This window comes from Leuresthes tenuis, unplaced genomic scaffold (genome assembly GCF_036924035.1).
Source record: "Leuresthes tenuis unplaced genomic scaffold, fLeuTen1.0.hap1 SCAF_22, whole genome shotgun sequence".
Lineage (NCBI taxonomy): Eukaryota > Metazoa > Chordata > Actinopteri > Atheriniformes > Atherinopsidae > Leuresthes > Leuresthes tenuis.
This window is the reverse complement of record NW_027325376.1, coordinates 7,559,589-7,581,891: the sequence shown is the minus strand read 5'-3', so window position 1 is coordinate 7,581,891 and position 22,303 is coordinate 7,559,589. Positions and strand designations below refer to the sequence as shown.

Here is a 22,303-nt window from a genome sequence, read left to right as displayed (position 1 = left end):
CATCCGCACCGACAACAACAGATGCTCCCACCACTACCACAGCAGCCCCAACAACATCCACATCCGCACCCAAAACAACAGATGGTTCCACCACAACCACAGCAGCCCCAACAACAACCATATCTGTAGCCACAACAACAGATGATGTCACCACAACCACAGCAGCCCCAACAACAACCACATCCGTAGCCACAACAACAGATGCTCCAACCACAACCACAGAAGTTCCAACCTCTACCACAGGTAACCAAATAATCACTACAGGAGCTCCAACAACAGCTACCCCATCAACAACCACAGTTTTGTCTATGTCAACAACAGCTTCCCCTATGACCACCACTGTTACCCTAGCGCCAACAACCTCATCAACCACAGTTTTGTCCACGACAACATCTTCCCAGACCACCACCACTTTTACCCCAACAACAACAACTAGCCCAACAACAAGCACGACTTTGTCCACGACAACAGCGTCGTCCGCCACCACTACCACAGTTACCCAAACGACATCCACAACTACCCCATCAACAATGGTTGCCAGCACCACAATGACATCTTCCCCAACAACAACCACAGCTTTGCCTGAAACAACCCCAGCTACTGATTTCATTACTACTACAACACCTTTTGCAACGACGATGACAACTACTGCAAGTACATCCACAACAACTTCTCTGACCACTTCATCTGCCACAACTTCTGAGGCAAGAACAACAAGGCGGCTGACTTTCAGATCACCTGGAGAGAACTTCACATCTGATTTGTTAGATACATCATCCACTGCATTTACGGAACGAGCTGAACTGTTGAAGTCAGAAGTAAGTCTTTCTTTGAGTGAGATATTATAATGTCACAGTGTTTATAGTCCAATATTCTTCTATCTTGCAAACACATCAACTTTTAGTTTTAACCATGAACATTCATGCTTGATCATCAGGAAATAGGAAAAAAGTATACAGTTCAAAATCAACTAATTTGGAAGAGAAAAACTTTCATGTTTCCAGATACCTATGATATGTAGGTTATAATCTCAACATTTTTCTGCCACAGACCAATTATATATCAGAGTTAAGCAGCCATTACAGCCAGGGTCAGTAGTCTCAACTATGTGAGAAATGTGGCATGTTTACAATGGCTGTATTTTATGCCTGATCACAGTTTTAATACCTGAATTCATGAGTTATTGTTTTTCTTACCTTTTATTTTTTTTGGTTTTCTTAAAACAGTGTAATTTTGTTTTGTATGTTTTACCAAAACATAACAAAGCAGTGAAAAATAACAAACGAAAAGAACACAATGGTTGGACAGATGACTAAATAGAGACTGTTGGCACTGCGTCTGTGTTAGAAAAATTAACTAACAGACAACGGTATGAAACCAAGAAATCCCTCAGAGGCCTCAATATTTTACTTGCAAGAGGAGAACAACACACGAACCTTCTCTCTGCAGATTCACAAGAGTTATCCAACGAGTGGTTGCCTCCCTTGCTCTTTTATTTGGTGACACTCACACACACACATACATACAATCCTCTATGTGCCCAGGTGTGGTATATCTCCTGAGTTTGGAGGCATCTCCTTATTTGGGGAGCTATAAAGATAACGATCAGTGGGGAGACAACTTTCCTTCTTAAAACAGAGTTCTCTTTGTCTGCCAACTTCTCCTTGGTGAATGGTGAATTATAATACCAACACATGAACAACAAACCTCCACATGCAGAATTAAAAGTAAATGTTTTCAGAGCATTTACTTAGAAACAATGAAAGTCTACATATCTTCTAAAAAGTCTACTGTCTGCACTGTTGTTATGAAGTTTAGAATGAACCATAAACACTTATTTTTTGTTGTTGTTGTTTCTCTTTCTTCAGCTTCAACCTTTATACCAAAGACAATCCTCTTCATTCCGCTCTTTGACTGTGATTTCATTCAGGTAAGTGTTTTAAGGTGTGGTGTAATGAAAACCTAAGATTGCTGACAGTGAATTTTTACAAATGAAATAAAGTTTTATTACTTTTGCAGCAATGGATCCATCATCAACAACATTGACCTTGAATTTGAATTAACGTCAGTTCCTAACAACACTGAAATAGAAAATGTTCTGATCAGAGCAGCTCCAAACATCACGGCCTTCAACATTGACAATGATAGTGTCGATGTACAACCCACAGCAACAACAGATGCCCCCACCACTAAAACAGCTATACCAACAACAATCACAACTAGTACAACTACAACCACAGCTGCCCCAACAACAATAGTTGCCACTACCACAACCACAGCTGATCCAGTAATTACTTCATCAGGAACATCAACTGCAATGGCTTCACAGACAACAACTATGGAACCACCAACAACCGAACATTCTTCACCAACAACTTCAGCAGCTCTGGACACAACTGCTGTTTCTTTAACTACTCTCATTACTACTACTACAACTGAAGCTCCCCCACCCATATTTGTTGTCCAAGCAGTTTTTGTTGAACCGTTTGTTGAAGAACTTAAAAACAAAACCAGCAAAGTGTTTAAGAGTCTTGAACTGAAGATTACAACAATGGTGAGTGCAATGTTAAAACATCTTTTTAATTAATATTTTGAGAGGTTAAACGTAACTTCAAATGAAACTGAAATGTGAGTCATTCTTCTTTTTTGTGTCATTTCTCGTCACAGTATGATGTCATCTACAAAGCTGAATTTGGCGTGTTCTTCATCCGCAGTTTTGTCATTGAATTTAGGTAAGTTTTTATTTTTCGGAGGTTCCACTTCCTTTGCTTCAACATTCTAAGTGATATTAGCATTCATCAGATTTGATATTTATAATGACAAAACAAGAAACTCAATTAGGTGGGTTTCAATGTAATTATTTCCTGGGTTTTTACAGACCAGCAGCTGGCAGAACACGAATGGAAAATACTGAAGCAGAGATGGGGCTTGAGTTCAATAAAACTACACCAATTGCTGAAATCCCAGCCCAGAAAGCTGTTCAAGAAGTTTTGATAGAAGCTGTAAATACCAGCACTGCCAAATTCAATCTTACAATTGAAAGAGAGTCTATCACAATAACAGGTAAGTAAACATGATGATTTCCATTTTTACTTTTTCTTTACTTTTCAACATTTTTTTTTATGTCTTTACCTTTTCATTCAACAAATTGTTTCATGTTTTGAGACAATTTTGAGTGAGTTTAAAGGAGGCCTTTGCTTTCTTTTTCCAATATTGAATCATCTTTCAAGGTCATGGCATAGTCCTTTTCTGATCCCTTTACAAATTGTTGGGATATCGACTGCCATGCACTCACTCATGAGGAATTTAGTAGTGACAAACACTGGTAGAAGTACGTTGCCTTACCATACATAAAGTATACCACACTGATACTGTTGCGATCATAAAAAGATGTTCTCAATCAAGTTTATATTTTCTTTGAATTTTACATCTTAGTTTTACATTTCTTTTTGACAGAAACACCTTTTTCTACGGCTAATCCAAACTTAACGACCAATGCTACAACTACAGCTGCCAACATCACAATCACACCAACAAGTCCTGCAAGTTCAGTTTCAAATGCCACAACCCCTTCAACAACTACTGTAAGTGCTGGAACCGTTGCTTCAACCACAACTGCCTCTGAAACCAGCCCAGCTACCATTGTTGCTTCTGCAACACCTTTTACAACCACAACTAGCACAACTACAACCACAACTACTACGACCACTACATCTGCAACAACTGAAGAGGCAATAACAAGGAGGCGGCTGACTTTCAGATCAGCTGGCGAGACATTCACATCTGATTTGCTGAATCCATCATCTACAGCATTTACAAGACGAGCTGAACTGTTGAAGTCGACAGTAAGTCTTTCTTTGAGTGTGATATTATAATGTCACAGTACTTGTAGTCCAATATCCTTCTATTTTGCAAACACATCGACTTTCAGTTTGACCCCAGAATCTAGATTGATAATCAGGAAATGAACAACAAGCATACACTGCAAAATCAGCAAGTTTGGAAAACATTTCCAAATACCCTGGATATGTAGGTTATGATAGCAAATTTATTTTGCCAAGTTTTCAAAGGCTGTATTTCATACTAAATCACAGTTTTAATGTCTAAATTGATTAAGTAAGTTTTTGCCTTTTGTTTTTTTTGTATTTTACCTGAAACAGTCTCAAGAAAAGAATACGAAAGTCTGACAGATGGCGAAATATAGACTTTTCAAGATGGAAAACCACTCTTGTGAAAGTGTGGTGAACTATTCTACTAACACCTCCACATGCAGAATAAAGAGCAAATGTTGCCAGAGCACTGCAACATTGAGAGTCAACATATCTTTGGTTCTAGAAACTCTACTGATTGTGTTGTTATCAAGTTTAGAATGAAGCATAAACACTTACACATTTTTTGGTTGTTGTTTTTCTTTCTATAGCTTCAACCTTTATACCAAAGGCAGTTCTCTTCATTCCGCTCTTTGACTGTGATTTCATTCAGGTAAGTGTTTTAAGGTGTGGTGTAATGAAAACCTAAGATTGCTGACAGTGAATTTTTACAAATGAAATAAAGTTTTATTACTTTTGCAGCAATGGATCCATCATCAACAACATTGACCTTGAATTTGAATTAACGTCAGTTCCTAACAACACTGAAATAGAAAATGTTCTGATCAGAGCAGCTCCAAACATCACGGCCTTCAACATTGACAATGATAGTGTCGATGTACAACCCACAGCAACAACAGATGCCCCCACCACTAAAACAGCTATACCAACAACAATCACAACTAGTACAACTACAACCACAGCTGCCCCAACAACAATAGTTGCCACTACCACAACCACAGCTGATCCAGTAATTACTTCATCAGGAACATCAACTGCAATGGCTTCACAGACAACAACTATGGAACCACCAACAACCGAACATTCTTCACCAACAACTTCAGCAGCTCTGGAAACAACCACTGTTTCTTTAACTACTCTCATTACTACTACTACAACTGAAGCTCCCCCACCCATATTTGTTGTCCAAGCAGTTTTTGTTGAACCGTTTGTTGAAGAACTTAAAAACAAAACCAGCAAAGTGTTTAAGAGTCTTGAACTGAAGATTACAACAATGGTGAGTGCAATGTTAAAACATCTTTTCAATTAATATTTTGAGAGGTTAAACGTAACTTCAAATGAAACTGAAATGTGAGTCATTCTTCTTTTTTGTGTCATTTCTCGTCACAGTATGATGTCATCTACAAAGCTGAATTTGGCGTGTTCTTCATCCGCAGTTTTGTCATTGAATTTAGGTAAGTTTTTATTTTTCGGAGGTTCCACTTCCTTTGCTTCAACATTCTAAGTGATATTAGCATTCATCAGATTTGATATTTATAATGACAAAACAAGAAACTCAATTAGGTGGGTTTCAATGTAATTATTTCCTGGGTTTTTACAGACCAGCAGCTGGCAGAACACGAATGGAAAATACTGAAGCAGAGATGGGGCTTGAGTTCAATAAAACTACACCAATTGCTGAAATCCCAGCCCAGAAAGCTGTTCAAGAAGTTTTGATAGAAGCTGTAAATACCAGCACTGCCAAATTCAATCTTACAATTGAAAGAGAGTCTATCACAATAACAGGTAAGTAAACATGATGATTTCCATTTTTACTTTTTCTTTACTTTTCAACATTTTTTTTTATGTCTTTACCTTTTCATTCAACAAATTGTTTTATGTTTTGAGACAATTTTGAGTGAGTTTAAAGGAGGCCTTTGCTTTCTTTTTCCAATATTGAATCATCTTTCAAGGTCATGGCATAGTCCTTTTCTGATCCCTTTACAAATTGTTGGGATATCGACTGCCATGCACTCACTCATGAGGAATTTAGTAGTGACAAACACTGGTAGAAGTACGTTGCCTTACCATACATAAAGTATACCACACTGATACTGTTGCGATCATAAAAAGATGTTCTCTATCAAGTTTATATTTTCTTTGAATTTTACATCTTAGTTTTACATTTCTTTTTGACAGAAACACCTTTTTCTACGGCTAATCCAAACTTAACGACCAATGCTACAACTACAGCTGCCAACATCACAATCACACCAACAAGTCCTGCAAGTTCAGTTTCAAATGCCACAACCCCTTCAACAACTACTGTAAGTGCTGGAACCGTTGCTTCAACCACAACTGCCTCTGAAACCAGCCCAGCTACCATTGTTGCTTCTGCAACACCTTTTACAACCACAACTAGCACAACTACAACCACAACTACTACGACCACTACATCTGCAACAACTGAAGAGGCAATAACAAGGAGGCGGCTGACTTTCAGATCAGCTGGCGAGACATTCACATCTGATTTGCTGAATCCATCATCTACAGCATTTACAAGACGAGCTGAACTGTTGAAGTCGACAGTAAGTCTTTCTTTGAGTGTGATATTATAATGTCACAGTGCTTGTAGTCCAATATCCTTCTATTTTGCAAACACATCGACTTTCAGTTTGACCCCAGAATCTAGATTGATAATCAGGAAATGAACAACAAGCATACACTGCAAAATCAGCAAGTTTGGAAAACATTTCCAAATACCCTGGATATGTAGGTTATGATAGCAAATTTATTTTGCCAAGTTTTCAAAGGCTGTATTTCATACTAAATCACAGTTTTAATGTCTAAATTGATTAAGTAAGTTTTTGCCTTTTGTTTTTTTTGTATTTTACCTGAAACAGTCTCAAGAAAAGAATACGAAAGTCTGACAGATGGCGAAATATAGACTTTTCAAGATGGAAAACCACTCTTGTGAAAGTGTGGTGAACTATTCTACTAACACCTCCACATGCAGAATAAAGAGCAAATGTTGCCAGAGCACTGCAACATTGAGAGTCAACATATCTTTGGTTCTAGAAACTCTACTGATTGTGTTGTTATCAAGTTTAGAATGAAGCATAAACACTTACACATTTTTTGGTTGTTGTTTTTCTTTCTATAGCTTCAACCTTTATACCAAAGGCAGTTCTCTTCATTCCGCGCTTTGACTGTGATTTCATTCAGGTAATTTTGTCATGGTCTGGTATGCTAAAATCTTAAGACTGCTGATCATAAATTTGTACAAATAAAATGTAATTTTATTACTTTTGCAGCAATGGGTCCATCATCAACAACATGGACCTTGGATTTGCGTTGGCATCTGTTCCTAACAACAGTGAAATAGCAAATGTTCTGATCAGAGCTGCTCCAAACATCACAGCCTTCAACATTGACGTCAATGCTATTTTTGTGGAAGGCACACGTAAGAATAATTGAATATTCGTTCAATCATTCATTCATCAAAATGACATACAACGTGACCAAAATTCTACAATGTCACAGAACAGTTTTCTAATGATGCCTTGTCTTCTTTTTCCTAAAATTTACAGAAGTGTCAAGTGGAGTAAGTCACAAGATCAGTCTCATCACTGCATCCTGCATGGTGCTGTTGTCATGGTTACTGTCAAGCCAGCCATACGTTCATGTGAAATCTCATTAGAAAAAGTGCAGTTTTACTGTTTTGAATACGAAGGGTCATGCTGTAAGAATCCAAGACCTTCTGACGACCTGCAATACTGACATGACTCAGAAGGAACTTCTAAATATAGAATTTAAAGTATGATTCACTTCACACACTGATAACAAAGCATATTGCAAGAGCACAAAAGTATTTTTCTATTTCTATTTCTATTCTAACCTTTGATTGCACCCTTGAACTTTACCTTAATTTCCTGATATTTTCCTCTGGATTCCGACTGATGAAGGAAACAACTTTAGATACAAATGAAGAGAGTAATGAGAGTTTTTCATTGAGCTATTTGAGGCCATGCATAACATATTCGTGGCAAACAAATGTCACACTGTCATTATAAAATGCGAACTGTATATAATCATTAAAGGCGAATATTGATGTATGAACTTAAAAACTGCTTCAGGCAAATCCTGATAAGGTATCTGAATACGGTCCTGGGTGACCAAATCTATTGGTTTTCATATTTAAATGTATTTATATAATGAAAATATTGTATTGTTTTACTGTTCCTATATTTATTCAAAATGATCAAGGATACTAAAATCTAAAATAACAATTACATTAATCTACACAATCACAATTATGATCTTCTTCTCAGTAAAGAAGGTGTATGTAACAAAAAAATACTAGATATGCTTCTATTAAAAGCACTGACATGTATCAAACACTGTTTCCATTCATTTTTTCAAACTTACCTTTTACAAGCAGTTGATCCCGTATGGGTCAATGAATCATGCTTCATTTAGAAAGCAAAAGTATTGTTTTTAGTTTCATATGCTGGTCATGACAAGAATTTGGACAGTTGGAAGTATCTTATTGAAAGTAACTAATTTATATGAGGTTCACTCATAAAAAAAACCTCAGTGACTGACTTCATACCCTAAATTATCCTGGAATTGTTCAATTAAAAACAATGGTAAACATGGAAATTAAATATGAGCTCAGAGAAAAGATCAAACTTGCTTTATTTGCAAAGGAAAGTAGATAAGGAGACTTAGTGGTAGAATGAGTTCAAGAGTGTATGCAGAGATAAAGTTTAGCTAAGAAGAGGTGTGATACTGCGAGAACTGAAGGTAGTAGGCAGTGAATGAGAAGAACCCAAGTGGAACAGTGAGTTTACACGGAGCACAGATAAAGAAGGTGGAGGATTTTAAGGTGGGAAGGCCAAAGAGGAGATTTATGAATCTCGTGAAAGAGGACATGAGGCTAGTTGGTGTGAGAGAAGAGGATGCAGAGGATAGGGTTAGATGGAGGCAGATGATTTACTGTGGCAGCAACCCCTGAAGGGAAGAGCCGAAAGAAAATGAAGAAAATACAGTGAAAAAAAAGGGATTTCCAGGATTTCAGTGGTTATTTCTATTTCAAATTCGGGTGGTCTTTACTGGATACATACCTCTTACTGCCCTTTTTTCACCCAGCTAAAATTTGGAAGTAAATATTTAATCAACATCCTCATTTTAACATCCTTTATATTTGCCTCTCTATAGTTCCCAGCACCCATTATCCCATCGATCTTATCTCAATGGTCAGAGGAAAACCATGCAAAGGAATACAAGGGCATATTATGATGCTTCAACTTGTTTCACTGCCAGTCCAGCTGATGAGGACAAACTATTCAGTTTAATTTGCATGACATACAAATAACTGCTTTCACCAATGGCTGTAAGGCAGAAATATTTATTTTCGGAATGACTTGAAAAGAAGCTCTAACAGCAACACAGTAAGTTTTGCTATCAGTTCACAGAGCAAAAGAATGGGAGGATGCTTCGTAGCTGAGCTGAGAAACTAACAGATTGACCAGCAGGTATTGTATTCTTGTTCATCAATATGTTCTGTCGAAATCTATTTTATGATTTTATAAAACCTCAACAGGTTTAACATAAGGTGAAACTGTAGCTATATCATAGATGTGAGGCAAACTGATTTTTTTTATGCTTTTCTTTCTCTGGTCATTCTAATATTTCTACTGTAACTCATCTATAGTTAAGAAAAAAAATGTATGTGGCCACTGTGCTGTCAATTGTCCTATAACATGGACATTGAGCTTGGTGGGGAAGTGTTGATGGATATTTATTGTCATTATCGCATGGTTAGGACTGTTGTGAAAATGATGTTGAGATCCAGTGACCTGACTGTGCCTTTCAGTGGTGGCATGTGCATTTAGACCCAGCAGGCAGGCTGTAATCTGCAGGGAAGCCTGTTGATCCTTGATTATACTGGTTTTACTTTATATCAGCATTTTGTGGTTGTGTGAGTGAAAAATTATAGTGGGGATGACACCAATGTTGGATATGCAACCTTTTATGATACAGCATACTATTTAACAACAAAATGGAGTTACTGTCATTATTAAACCAAATTGATTACAGTTTCGATGTACCCTGGTGTGCGATGACGGCAAAGTCTATTCTATTCGATTACATTAAATAACAATAGCATGTCCAAGTGTCACAGTAAGGTTATTCATTAATAACAGAAGGGTAGCACTGAAGGCCTGGGTGTATAATACACAGCCATCTACAATGCTGCATAACCTGTTTTCACCTTGTATCTGCAATTCTTTTTAAAATTTAGCATCTGTCCTTTTTAAAGCCCACATTCTGAAAGGCCCATTATTCTCTAATTAGTTTAAAAAGCTTAAGTGTGACACAGCTGTCCATTCTTTCTTTAAGGCATGCCAAAGTGATCACTTGGCAGGCATTATGCTAGTGTATATCATAATGATGTGAATAACTAACTAACCCTAAACAGGGCATTCAAGCATTTCAGGAGCAGTGTCTTCTGTGGTTGAGAAGAACTTCCTTTGTTGTGGACTGTGCTCTTTGTTGTGATGAATTAAATTTGCGTTGATTTGCAACAAGAAGCACCTGTGCGTGGCGTGGAAAGAGAGGAGTCCGTGACAAACTCAGGGTTCACCTGGCCTCTTCTCGTCTGGATGATTGTGGATCTGTGTTGAGGAACCTGCACGTGGATTGTGGAAATTTTGACCTGCAGCTCTCTCCAGAGCACACTTACCATTGGCTCCAGCCAGTTGTCGCTGGCGCTGAGTCACCTCTTCCGTGTCGCCGGAGGATCCGGAGCCGTGGCTGTGTGCCGGGGAATCTCCGCGCTCTTGGTCGTGCTGCGGAGCGGATTGTGAGCTGTGCATCGGCCCATACAGCCCTCCTGAATGTTCGGTGCTACAGTGGTTTAGGTCCTATCTCGCAGGAAGAACTTTCTCTGTGATGATTAGCGACCTCTCCTCCTCATCAGCTACTCCGTTTTCTGGCGTTCCACAGGGGTCCATTTTGGGCCCTGTTTTGTTCTCATTATATCTCCTGCCATTAGGTTCAATAATTCTAAAGCACAATGTCTCCTTTCATCTATATGCAGATGATCTACAACTCTATCTGCCCATTGTGTCAAACTCCCCAGATGCCATGGAGTCCATCCACAAATGTCCGAGTGACATTAACACCTGGCTATCACAAACTTTTCTCTCCCTAAATGAAAACAAGACAGAATATATTTTGTTTGACTCATCAAACCCGCCTCGTACTACACCTGGTCTTGGTCCACTGGCACCCTACTGTAATAATGTTGTTAAAAATCTGGGAGTGAAATTTGACTCCAGTCTTAAATTTGACCCACAAATTAATGCAGTAGTGAAGGCAAGCTTCTTTCAGCTTCGCCTCCTTGCAAAAGTTAAGCCGTTTCTGAGCCGCTGTGACCTGGATACAGCTATTCATGCCTTCATTAGCTCAAGGTTAGATTACTGCAATACACTGTACATTGGACTTAGCCAAACTTCTCTCCACCGCCTACAAGTGTTACAAAATGCTGCTGTCATGCTCCTAACTAACACCCGTAAACATGACCACATCACTCCTGTACTTTACTCCCTCCACTGGCTACCTGTAAAATTTAGGATCCAGTTTAAAACCTTGTTATTGTTTTCAACGCAGTTAATGGCCTTGCACCCCCCTACAGAAGTGAAACCCTGAGGCTTCACCAATCTGGCAGAGCTCTCCGCTCTGCTGGTCTGCTGGTCACCTCTACTGGAGGTGTAAGCAGTGGGATGACAGATCTTTCGCAGTGGCGAAAATCTTGGAATACACTACCCTCTGATTTACATACCACCACTGACCTACCTCAGTTCAAAGCCAAATTAAAAACATACTTATTTGAACTGGCTTTTCACTGAAGCTGTGGCTCACCTTTTTGTTGTTGTCTTGTGTTATATATAATCTACTTTTAAATCCATCCATCCATCCTCTGCCGCTTATCCGAGGGTCGGGTTGCGGGGGCAACAGCTTTAACAGAGAAACCCAGACGTCCCTGTTCCTGGCCACTTCCTCCAACTCTTCCAGGGGGACGCAGAGGCGTTCCCAGGCCAGCCGAGAGACATAGTCTCTCCAACGCGTCCCGGGTCTTCCCCGGGGTCTCCTCCCAGTGGGACGTGCCCGGAACACCTCACCAGGGAGGCGTCCAGGGGGCATCCTCACCAGATGCCCGAGCCACCTCATCTGACTCCTCTCAATGCGGAGGAGCAGCGGTTCTACTCCGAGCCCCTCCCGGATGACTGAGCTTCTCACCCTATCTCTAAGGGAGAGCCCAGACACCCTGCGGAGGAAACCCATTTTGGCCACTTGTATTCGCAAATCTCGTTATTTTGGTCACTACCCACAACTCGTGACCATAGGTGAGGATGGGAACGTAGATTGACCAGTAAATAGAGAGCTTCGCCTTCTGGCTCAGCTCCTTCTTCACAACGACGGGTCGGTGCAGAGCCCGCAACACTGCAGACGCCGCACCGATCCGCCCGTCAATCTCACGTTCCATTCGTCCCTCATTCGTGAACAAGACCCCGAGATACTTGAACTTCTCCACTTGGGTGGAATGCTCTCTCCTGGTCGGGAATGAGATCCTTCCCCAAGTGGAGGAGTGGAGGAGTACTTTTAAATCTATTTCTGGAATTGTGAAGCACTTTGGTCCAATTCTGGTTGTTGTAAATGTTGATTGATTGATTGATTGATATATACTTTTCATGTTTTTATAGTTATCTCTATTTTGTGGTTTTAACAGCTGTAGTATAGGTTGAAAAACTTTTAAAATTTAGACTATCATGAGATATGAAGGCCTAAAATATGGCCAAATAATACAGCACATATTAGATATTGCATGTTCAGTTATGTATGCTGTACATTCAGATACTTACAATTCAGAGCAATATACAATCACACTGAATTGTGGTTGAATGCTACAAATATTTATTTGTAGATTTAAAAAAAATATCTATGCCTAAAGGGGTTCAAACATTGTAAGGAAATATATGCTTCTACTAACTACATTGAAAGCTTTTGATGTGTTACTTTAATGATTAAAATACTCTTTTGCAGATTCAAAAGATTTCAGAATGGTTGTTGGATGGATCTTTACAATTTTTGTAATACTAACAGGTAACTTATGATTTATTTATTTATTTGTTCCATTGAAAGACATAAGACATTACAGAGTTAGGATAATACAAAACAAAGAAAACTGAGTAATTAATAAAGTGTGTCAAGAACATCACTGATCAGTTGCACCGTGGTATGTTGATCTGTTAGGAGTGCACGTGACACGTGTCTTTAAAACGTGCACTCCTAACAAAAGTGAGCCATAAACTGACTGAAATGCTAATAAATGGTTTATTACTACAGATATCATCATATTAGGATGGTATATTTGGGCAAATGTTCTAATGTTATTGGTATCAAAAGGCAAAAGTAACATTTAATTTCAAGGTCAGGACTGGTAACAGTTCCTCCAACTTTATGAGTTGGAAATCCACTTGTGGGGGAGCATGAATTTTTCTTCGCAGTGAGAGCTAAAAAAATCCTTATTTCAATTTCAAATTAAAAGCATCATGTATTCTGTGAGGTTTCTCATAATTTGTACTTGTAAATGTTCAGAACAAAATCTTTTCAGACTCAAACCATCTTTTTCTTATATTCATATTTTTTTCTTTTTTTTCTTTTAATCTAAAGACAAGTGCATTGGTATGTTGAAAAAAAACTGACAAACGAAAAAAAAGGAAGATGTAAACCAGATTCGAGAATCAATCAAAAGTTTAAAAGATTTATGTTCCATTACTGATTTAAAGCAAGTCTCTCCCATGACCACAGGGGCCCCTATAACAACTGTAGCCGCCCCAGCAACAACCACAGTTTTGCCCACGACAACGGACACGATCACAATTACGTCAATAATGACCGCTACTGCCTCAACGACCACAGCATCCTCCACCACAACAGCTTCCCCAACAACAACTGCGAAAGCAGCTCCAACAACAATCACAGCTTCCCCAACAAACACTACAGCTACTCCAACAACAACAACAACAGCAGCACCAATATTAACCACAACTGAACCCACAACAACAACAGATGCACCCACAACTACCACAACAGTCCCAACAGAAACCACAGAAGCTCCAGCGAAAACAGCTGCCCCAACAAAAGCTTTCGCAATAACAGCCACAGCTCCAACAAAAACCGCCACACCAGCTCCAACAACAACAGCTTCCCCAACAACAACCACAGCTGCTCCAACAACAACTGCAGCTCCCAGCAAAACATCAACAGCTCCAAAAACAATAACAGCTTCCCCAACAGCCGCCACAGCTACATCAAATACAGCGGCCCCAACAACAACTGAAGCTCCCACAGCAACATCAACAGCTCCTACAACAATAACAGCTGCTTCAACTACAGCTGTCCCAACAACAGCTTCCCCAACAACAACCACAGCTGCTCCAATAACAACAGAAACTCCCACCACAACATCAACAGCTGCCCCAACAACAACAATAGCTCCCCAAACAACAACAGCCACAGCTGCTTCAACAACAGCAGCCCCGACAACAACCACAGCTACACCAACAACAACTTCAGCTCCCACCACAACATTAACAGCTCCAACAACAATAACAGCTTCCCCAACAACAACCTCAGCTCCCACCACAAAAAGAGATGTGCCAAAAACGACAACAGCTTCCCCAACTACAATGACAGCTTCCCCAATGACAGCTGCCGCAGGTGCTTCAAAAACAGCGGTCCCAACAACCACTGCAACAACAACAACAGCTTCCCCAATAACAACCACAGTTCCAACAACAACAGCTTCTCCAACAACCACAGCTCCCACAATGACCGCCACACCAGCTCCAACAACAGCTTCCCCAACAACCACAGCTGCTTCAGATATCACCACAGCTACTCCAACAACAACAACAACAGCTGCACCAACAATAAACACAACTGAACCCACAACAAAAACGGATGCTTCCACGACTACCACAACAGTCCCAACAGTAACCACAGCAGCTCCAACAACAACAGCTTCCCCATTGACAACAACAGCTATAAATACAATAACAGCTTCCCCAACAACCACAGCTACTTCTACAATGTCCACTGCAACTCCAATAACAACAGCAGCTGCACCAACAATAACCACAACTGAACCTACAACAAAAACGGATGCCCCCACGACTATCACAACAGTCCCAACAGCAAGCACAGCAGCTCCGACAACAACAGCTTCCCCATTAACAACCACAGCTGCTTCAACAACCACCACAACTGATTCAATAACAACTGCAACTCCCACCACAACAACAGCTGCCCCAATAACGACAACAGCTACCCCAACAACAACCACAGCTCCAACAACAACCGCCACACCAGCTCATAAAACAACAACAGCTCCCACCACAACAGCAGATACCCCAACAACGACAACAGCTACCCCAACAACGACCACAGCTGCTCCAACAAAAACCGGAACTCACACCACAACAACAGCTGCCCAGACAACGACAACAGCTACCCCAACCATAACCGCCACAGTTGCTTCAACAACAGTGGCCCCAACAACAGCAGCCCCAACAACAACCACAGCTACACCAACAACAACTTCAGCTCCCACCACAACAACTTCAGCTCCCACCAGAACATTAACAGCTCCAACAACAATAACAGCTTCCCCAACAACAACCTCAGCTCCCACCACAAAAAGAGATGCCCCAAAAACGACAACAGCTACCCCAACTACAATGACAGCTTCCCCAATGACAGCTGCCGCAGGTGCTTCAACAACAGCGGTCCCAACAACCACTGCAACAACAACAACAGCTTCCCCAATAACAACCACAGTTCCAACAACAACAGCTTCCCCAACAACCATAGCTCCCACAATGACCGCCACACCAGCTCCAACAACAGCTTCCCCAACAACCACAGCTGCTTCAGATATCACCACAGCTACTCCAACAACAACAACAACAGCTGCACCAACAATAAACACATCTGAACCCACAACAAAAACGGATGCTCCCACGCCTACCACAACAGTCCCAACAGTAACCACAGCAGCTCCAACAACAACAGCTTCCCCATTGACAACAACAGCTATAAATACAATAACAGCTTCCCCAACAACCACAGCTACTTCTACAATGTCCACAGCAACTCCAATAACAACAGCAGCTGCACCAACAATAACCACAACTGAACCTACAACAAAAACGGATGCCCCCACGACTATCACAACAGTCCCAACAGCAAGCACAGCAGCTCCGACAACAACAGCTTCCCCATTAACAACCACAGCTGCTTCAACAACCACCACAACTGATTCAATAACAACTGCAACTCCCACCACAACAACAGCTGCCCCAATAACGACAACAGCTACCCCAACAACAACCACAGCTCCAACAACAACCGCCACACCAGCTCATAAAACAACAACAGCTCCCACCACAACAGCAGATACCCCAACAACGACAACAGCTACCCCAACAACGACAACAGCTACCCCAACAACGACCACAGTTGCTCCAACAAAAACCGGAACTCACACCACAACAACAGCTGCCCAGACAACGACAACAGCTACCCCAACCATAACCGCCACAGTTGCTTCAACAACAGTGGCCCCAACAACAGCAGCCCCAACAACAACCACAGCTACACCAACAACAACTTCAGCTCCCACCACAACAACTTCAGCTCCCACCACAACATTAACAGCTCCAACAACAATAACAGCTTCCCCAACAACAACCTCAGCTCCCACCACAAAAAGAGATGCCCCAAAAACGACAACAGCTACCCCAACTACAATGACAGCTTCCCCAATGACAGCTGCCGCAGGTGCTTCAACAACAGCGGTCCCAACAACCACTGCAACAACAACAATAGCTTCCCCAATAACAACCACAGTTCCAACAACAACAGCTTCCCCAACAACCACAGCTCCCACAATGACCGCCACACCAGCTCCAACAACAGCTTCCCCAACAACCACAGCTGCTTCAGATATCACCACAGCTACTCCAACAACAACAACAACAACAGCTGCACCAACAACCACAGCTACTTCTACAATGTCCACAGCAACTCCAATAACAACAGCAGCTGCACCAACAATAACCACAACTGAACCTACAACAAAAACGGATGCCCCCACGACTATCACAACAGTCCCAACAGCAAGCACAGCAGCTCCGACAACAACAGCTTCCCCATTAACAACCACAGCTGCTTCAACAACCACCACAACTGATTCAATAACAACTGCAACTCCCACCACAACAATAGCTGCCCCAATAACGACAACAGCTACCCCAACAACAACCACAGCTGCTTCAACAACCACCAAACCTGCTCCAACAACAGCAACTGCCACCACAACAACAGCTGCCCCAACAATGACAACAGCTTCCCCAACAACCGCCACAACTGCTCCAACAACAACCGCCACGCCAGATCCAACAGCAGCTTCCCCAACAACCACAGCTGCTTCAACAACCACCACAGCTACTCCAACAACGACACCAACAGCAGCTGCAAAAACAATAACCACAACTGAACCTACAACAAAAATGGATGCCCCCACGACAACCACAACAGTCCCAACAACAACCACAGCTACTTCAACAACCACAGCTACTTCAACAACCACCACAGTTTCCACAATAACTGCCACAGCTCCAACAACAACCGCCACACCAGCTCATACAACAACAACAGCTCCCACCACAACAACAGATACTCTAACAACGACAACAGCTACCCCAACAACGACCACAGTTGCTCCAACAAAAACCGGAACTCACACCACAACAACAGCTGCCCAGACAACGACAACAGCTACCCCAACCATAACCGCCACAGTTGCTTCAACAACAGTGGCCCCAACAACAGCAGCCCCAACAACAACCACAGCTACACCAACAACAACTTCAGCTCCCACCACAACAACTTCAGCTCCCACCACAACATTAACAGCTCCAACAACAATAACAGCTTCCCCAACAACAACCTCAGCTCCCACCACAAAAAGAGATGCGCCAAAAACGACAACAGCTACCCCAACTACAATGACAGCTTCCCCAATGACAGCTGCCGCAGGTGCTTCAACAACAGCGGTCCCAACAACCACTGCAACAACAACAACAGCTTCCCCAATAACAACCACAGTTCCAACAACAACAGCTTCCCCAACAACCACAGCTCCCACAATGACCGCCACACCAGCTCCAACAACAGCTTCCCCAACAACCACAGCTGCTTCAGATATCACCACAGCTACTCCAACAACAACAACAACAGCTGCACCAACAATAAACACATCTGAACCCACAACAAAAACGGATGCTCCCACGACTACCACAACAGTCCCAACAGTAACCACAGCAGCTCCAACAACAACAGCTTCCCCATTGACAACAACAGCTATAAATACAATAACAGCTTCCCCAACAACCACAGCTACTTCTACAATGTTCACTGCAACTCCAATAACAACAGCAGCTGCACCAACAATAACCACAACTGAATCTACAACAAAAACGGATGCCCCCACGACTATCACAACAGTCCCAACAGCAAGCACAGCAGCTCCGACAACAACAGCTTCCCCATTAACAACCACAGCTGCTTCAACAACCACCACAACTGATTCAATAACAACTGCAACTCCCACCACAACAACAGCTGCCCCAATAACGACAACAGCTACCCCAACAACAACCACAGCTCCAACAACAACCGCCACACCAGCTCATAAAACAACAACAGCTCCCACCTCAACAGCAGATACCCCAACAACGACAACAGCTACCCCAACAATGACCACAGCTGCTCCAACAAAAACCGGAACTCACACCACAACAACAGCTGCCCAGACAACGACAACAGGTACCCCAACCATAACCGCCACAGTTGCTTCAACAACAGTGGCCCCAACAACAGCAGCCCCAACAACAACCACAGCTACACCAACAACAACTTCAGCTCCCACCACAACAACTTCAGCTCCCACCACAACATTAACAGCTCCAACAACAATAACAGCTTCCCCAACAACAACCTCAGCTCCTACCACAAAAAGAGATGCCCCAAAAACGACAACAGCTACCCCAACTACAATGACAGCTTCCCCAATGACAGCTGCCGCAGGTGCTTCAACAACAGCGGTCCCAACAACCACTGCAACAACAACAATAGCTTCCCCAATAACAACCACAGTTCCAACAACAACAGCTTCCCCAACAACCACAGCTCCCACAATGACCGCCACACCAGCTCCAACAACAGCTTCCCCAACAACCACAGCTGCTTCAGATATCACCACAGCTACTCCAACAACAACAACAACAACAGCTGCACCAACAACCACAGCTACTTCTACAATGTCCACAGCAACTCCAATAACAACAGCAGCTGCACCAACAATAACCACAACTGAACCTACAACAAAAACGGATGCCCCCACGACTATCACAACAGTCCCAACAGCAAGCACAGCAGCTCCGACAACAACAGCTTCCCCATTAACAACCACAGCTGCTTCAACAACCACCACAACTGATTCAATAACAACTGCAACTCCCACCACAACAATAGCTGCCCCAATAACGACAACAGCTACCCCAACAACAACCACAGCTGCTTCAACAACCACCACACCTGCTCCAACAACAGCAACTGCCACCACAACAACAGCTACCCCAACAATGACAACAGCTTCCCCAACAACCGCCACAACTGCTCCAACAACAACCGCCACGCCAGATCCAACAGCAGCTTCCCCAACAACCACAGCTGCTTCAACAACCACCACAGCTACTCCAACAACGACACCAACAGCAGCTGCAAAAACAATAACCACAACTGAACCTACAACAAAAATGGATGCCCCCACGACAACCACAACAGTCCCAACAACAACCACAGCTACTTCAACAACCACCACAGTTTCCACAATAACTGCCACAGCTCCAACAACAACCGCCACACCAGCTCATACAACAACAACAGCTCCCACCACAACAACAGATACTCTAACAACAACAACAGCTACCCCAACAACGACCACAGTTGCTCCAACAAAAACCGGAACTCACACCACAACAACAGCTGCCCAGACAACGACAACAGCTACCCCAACCATAACCGCCACAGTTGCTTCAACAACAGTGGCCCCAACAACAGCAGCCCCAACAACAACCACAGCTACACCAACAACAACGTCAGCTCCCACCTCAACAACTTCAGCTCCCACCACAACATTAACAGCTCCAACAACAATAACAGCTTCCCCAACAACAACCTCAGCTCCCACCACAAAAAGAGATGCGCCAAAAACGACAACAGCTACCCCAACTACAATGACAGCTTCCCCAATGACAGCTGCCGCAGGTGCTTCAACAACAGCGGTCCCAACAACCACTGCAACAACAACAACAGCTTCCCCAATAACAACCACAGTTCCAACAACAACAGCTTCCCCAACAACCACAGCTCCCACAATGACCGCCACACCAGCTCCAACAACAGCTTCCCCAACAACCACAGCTGCTTCAGATATCACCACAGCTACTCCAACAACAACAACAACAGCTGCACCAACAATAAACACATCTGAACCCACAACAAAAACGGATGCTCCCACGACTACCACAACAGTCCCAACAGTAACCACAGCTTCCCCAACAACCACAGCTACTTCTACAATGTCCACTGCAACTCCAATAACAACAGCAGCTGCACCAACAATAACCACAACTGAATCTACAACAAAAACGGATGCCCCCACGACTATCACAACAGTCCCAACAGCAAGCACAGCAGCTCCGACAACAACAGCTTCCCCATTAACAACCACAGCTGCTTCAACAACCACCACAACTGATTCAATAACAACTGCAACTCCCACCACAACAACAGCTGCCCCAATAACGACAACAGCTACCCCAACAACAACCACAGCTCCAACAACAACCGCCACACCAGCTCATAAAACAACAACAGCTCCCACCACAACAGCAGATACCCCAACAACGACAACAGCTACCCCAACAACGACCACAGCTGCTCCAACAAAAACCGGAACTCACACCACAACAACAGCTGCCCAGACAACGACAACAGCTACCCCAACCATAACCGCCACAGTTGCTTCAACAACAGTGGCCCCAACAACAGCAGCCCCAACAACAACCACAGCTACACCAACAACAACTTCAGCTCCCACCACAACATTAACAGCTCCAACAACAATAACAGCTTCCCCAACAACAACCTCAGCTCCCACCACAAAAAGAGGTGCCCCAAAAACAGTGACAGCTTCCCCAATGACAGCTGCCGCAGGTGCTTCAACAACAGCGGTCCCAACAACCACTGCAACAACAACAACCACAACAGCTTCCCCAATAACAACCACAGTTCCAACAACAGCAGCTTCCCCAACAACCACAGCTGCTTCAGATATCACCACAGCTACTCCAACAACAACAACAACAGCTGCACCAACAATAAACACATCTGAACCCACAACAAAAACGGATGCTCCCACGACTACCACAACAGTCCCAACAGTAACCACAGCAGCTCCGACAACAACAGCTTCCCCATTGACAACAACAGCTATAAATACAATAACAGCTTCCCCAACAACCACAGCTACTTCTATAATGTCCAGAGCAACTCCAATAACAACAGCAGCTGCAAAAACAATAACCACAACTGAACCTACAACAAAAACGGATGCCCCCACGACTATCACAACAGTCCCAACAGCAAGCACAGCAGCTCCGACAACAACAGTTGCCCCAATAACGACAACAGCTACCCCAACAATGACCACAGATAATCCAACAATAACAGCAGCTCCAACAGCAACATCAACAGCTTCAACAACAATAACAGCTTCCCCAACAACCGCCAAAGCTGCTTCAACAAAAGCAGTCCCAAACACAGCTTCCCCAACAACAGCTGTTCCAACAACAACAACAGCTACCCCAACAACAAGCACAGCAGCTCCAACAATAGGAGCCCAAACAACAACCACATCTGCACCCAATATAACAATGGATTCCCCCACCATGACAACCGTAGCTCCAACAGCAATAACAGCTTCCCCAACAATGACCAAAGCTGCCCCAACAACGACAACAGCTGCTCCAACAACAGCAGCTCCCCCCACAACATCAGCTGCCTCATCAATGACAACAGCTACCCCAACAATGACCACAGCTCCAAGAACAACTGCAACAACAGCTTCCCCATTGACAACAACAGCTATAAATACAATAACAGCTTCCCCAACAACCACAGCTACTTCTACAATGTCCACAGCAACTCCAATAACAACAGCAGCTGCACCAACAATAACCACAACTGAACCTACAACAAAAACGGATGCCCCCACGACTATCACAACAGTCCCA

At 42.8% G+C, this 22,303-nt stretch overlaps 1 protein-coding gene across 1 annotated transcript; it reads left to right on the top strand.

Moving 5' to 3' along the window:
• The first annotated feature begins 3,285 nt into the window (after positions 1 to 3,285).
• LOC140282299 (uncharacterized) lies at positions 3,286 to 6,177 on the top strand. The gene is made up of 6 exons (XM_072376885.1): positions 3,286 to 3,331; positions 3,457 to 3,845; positions 4,421 to 4,482; positions 4,572 to 5,106; positions 5,220 to 5,284; positions 6,063 to 6,177. Exons 1-6 carry the CDS (start codon positions 3,286 to 3,288, stop codon positions 6,175 to 6,177), a joined length of 1,212 nt encoding a protein of 403 aa, XP_072232986.1.
• The last annotated feature ends 16,126 nt before the right edge of the window (positions 6,178 to 22,303 follow it).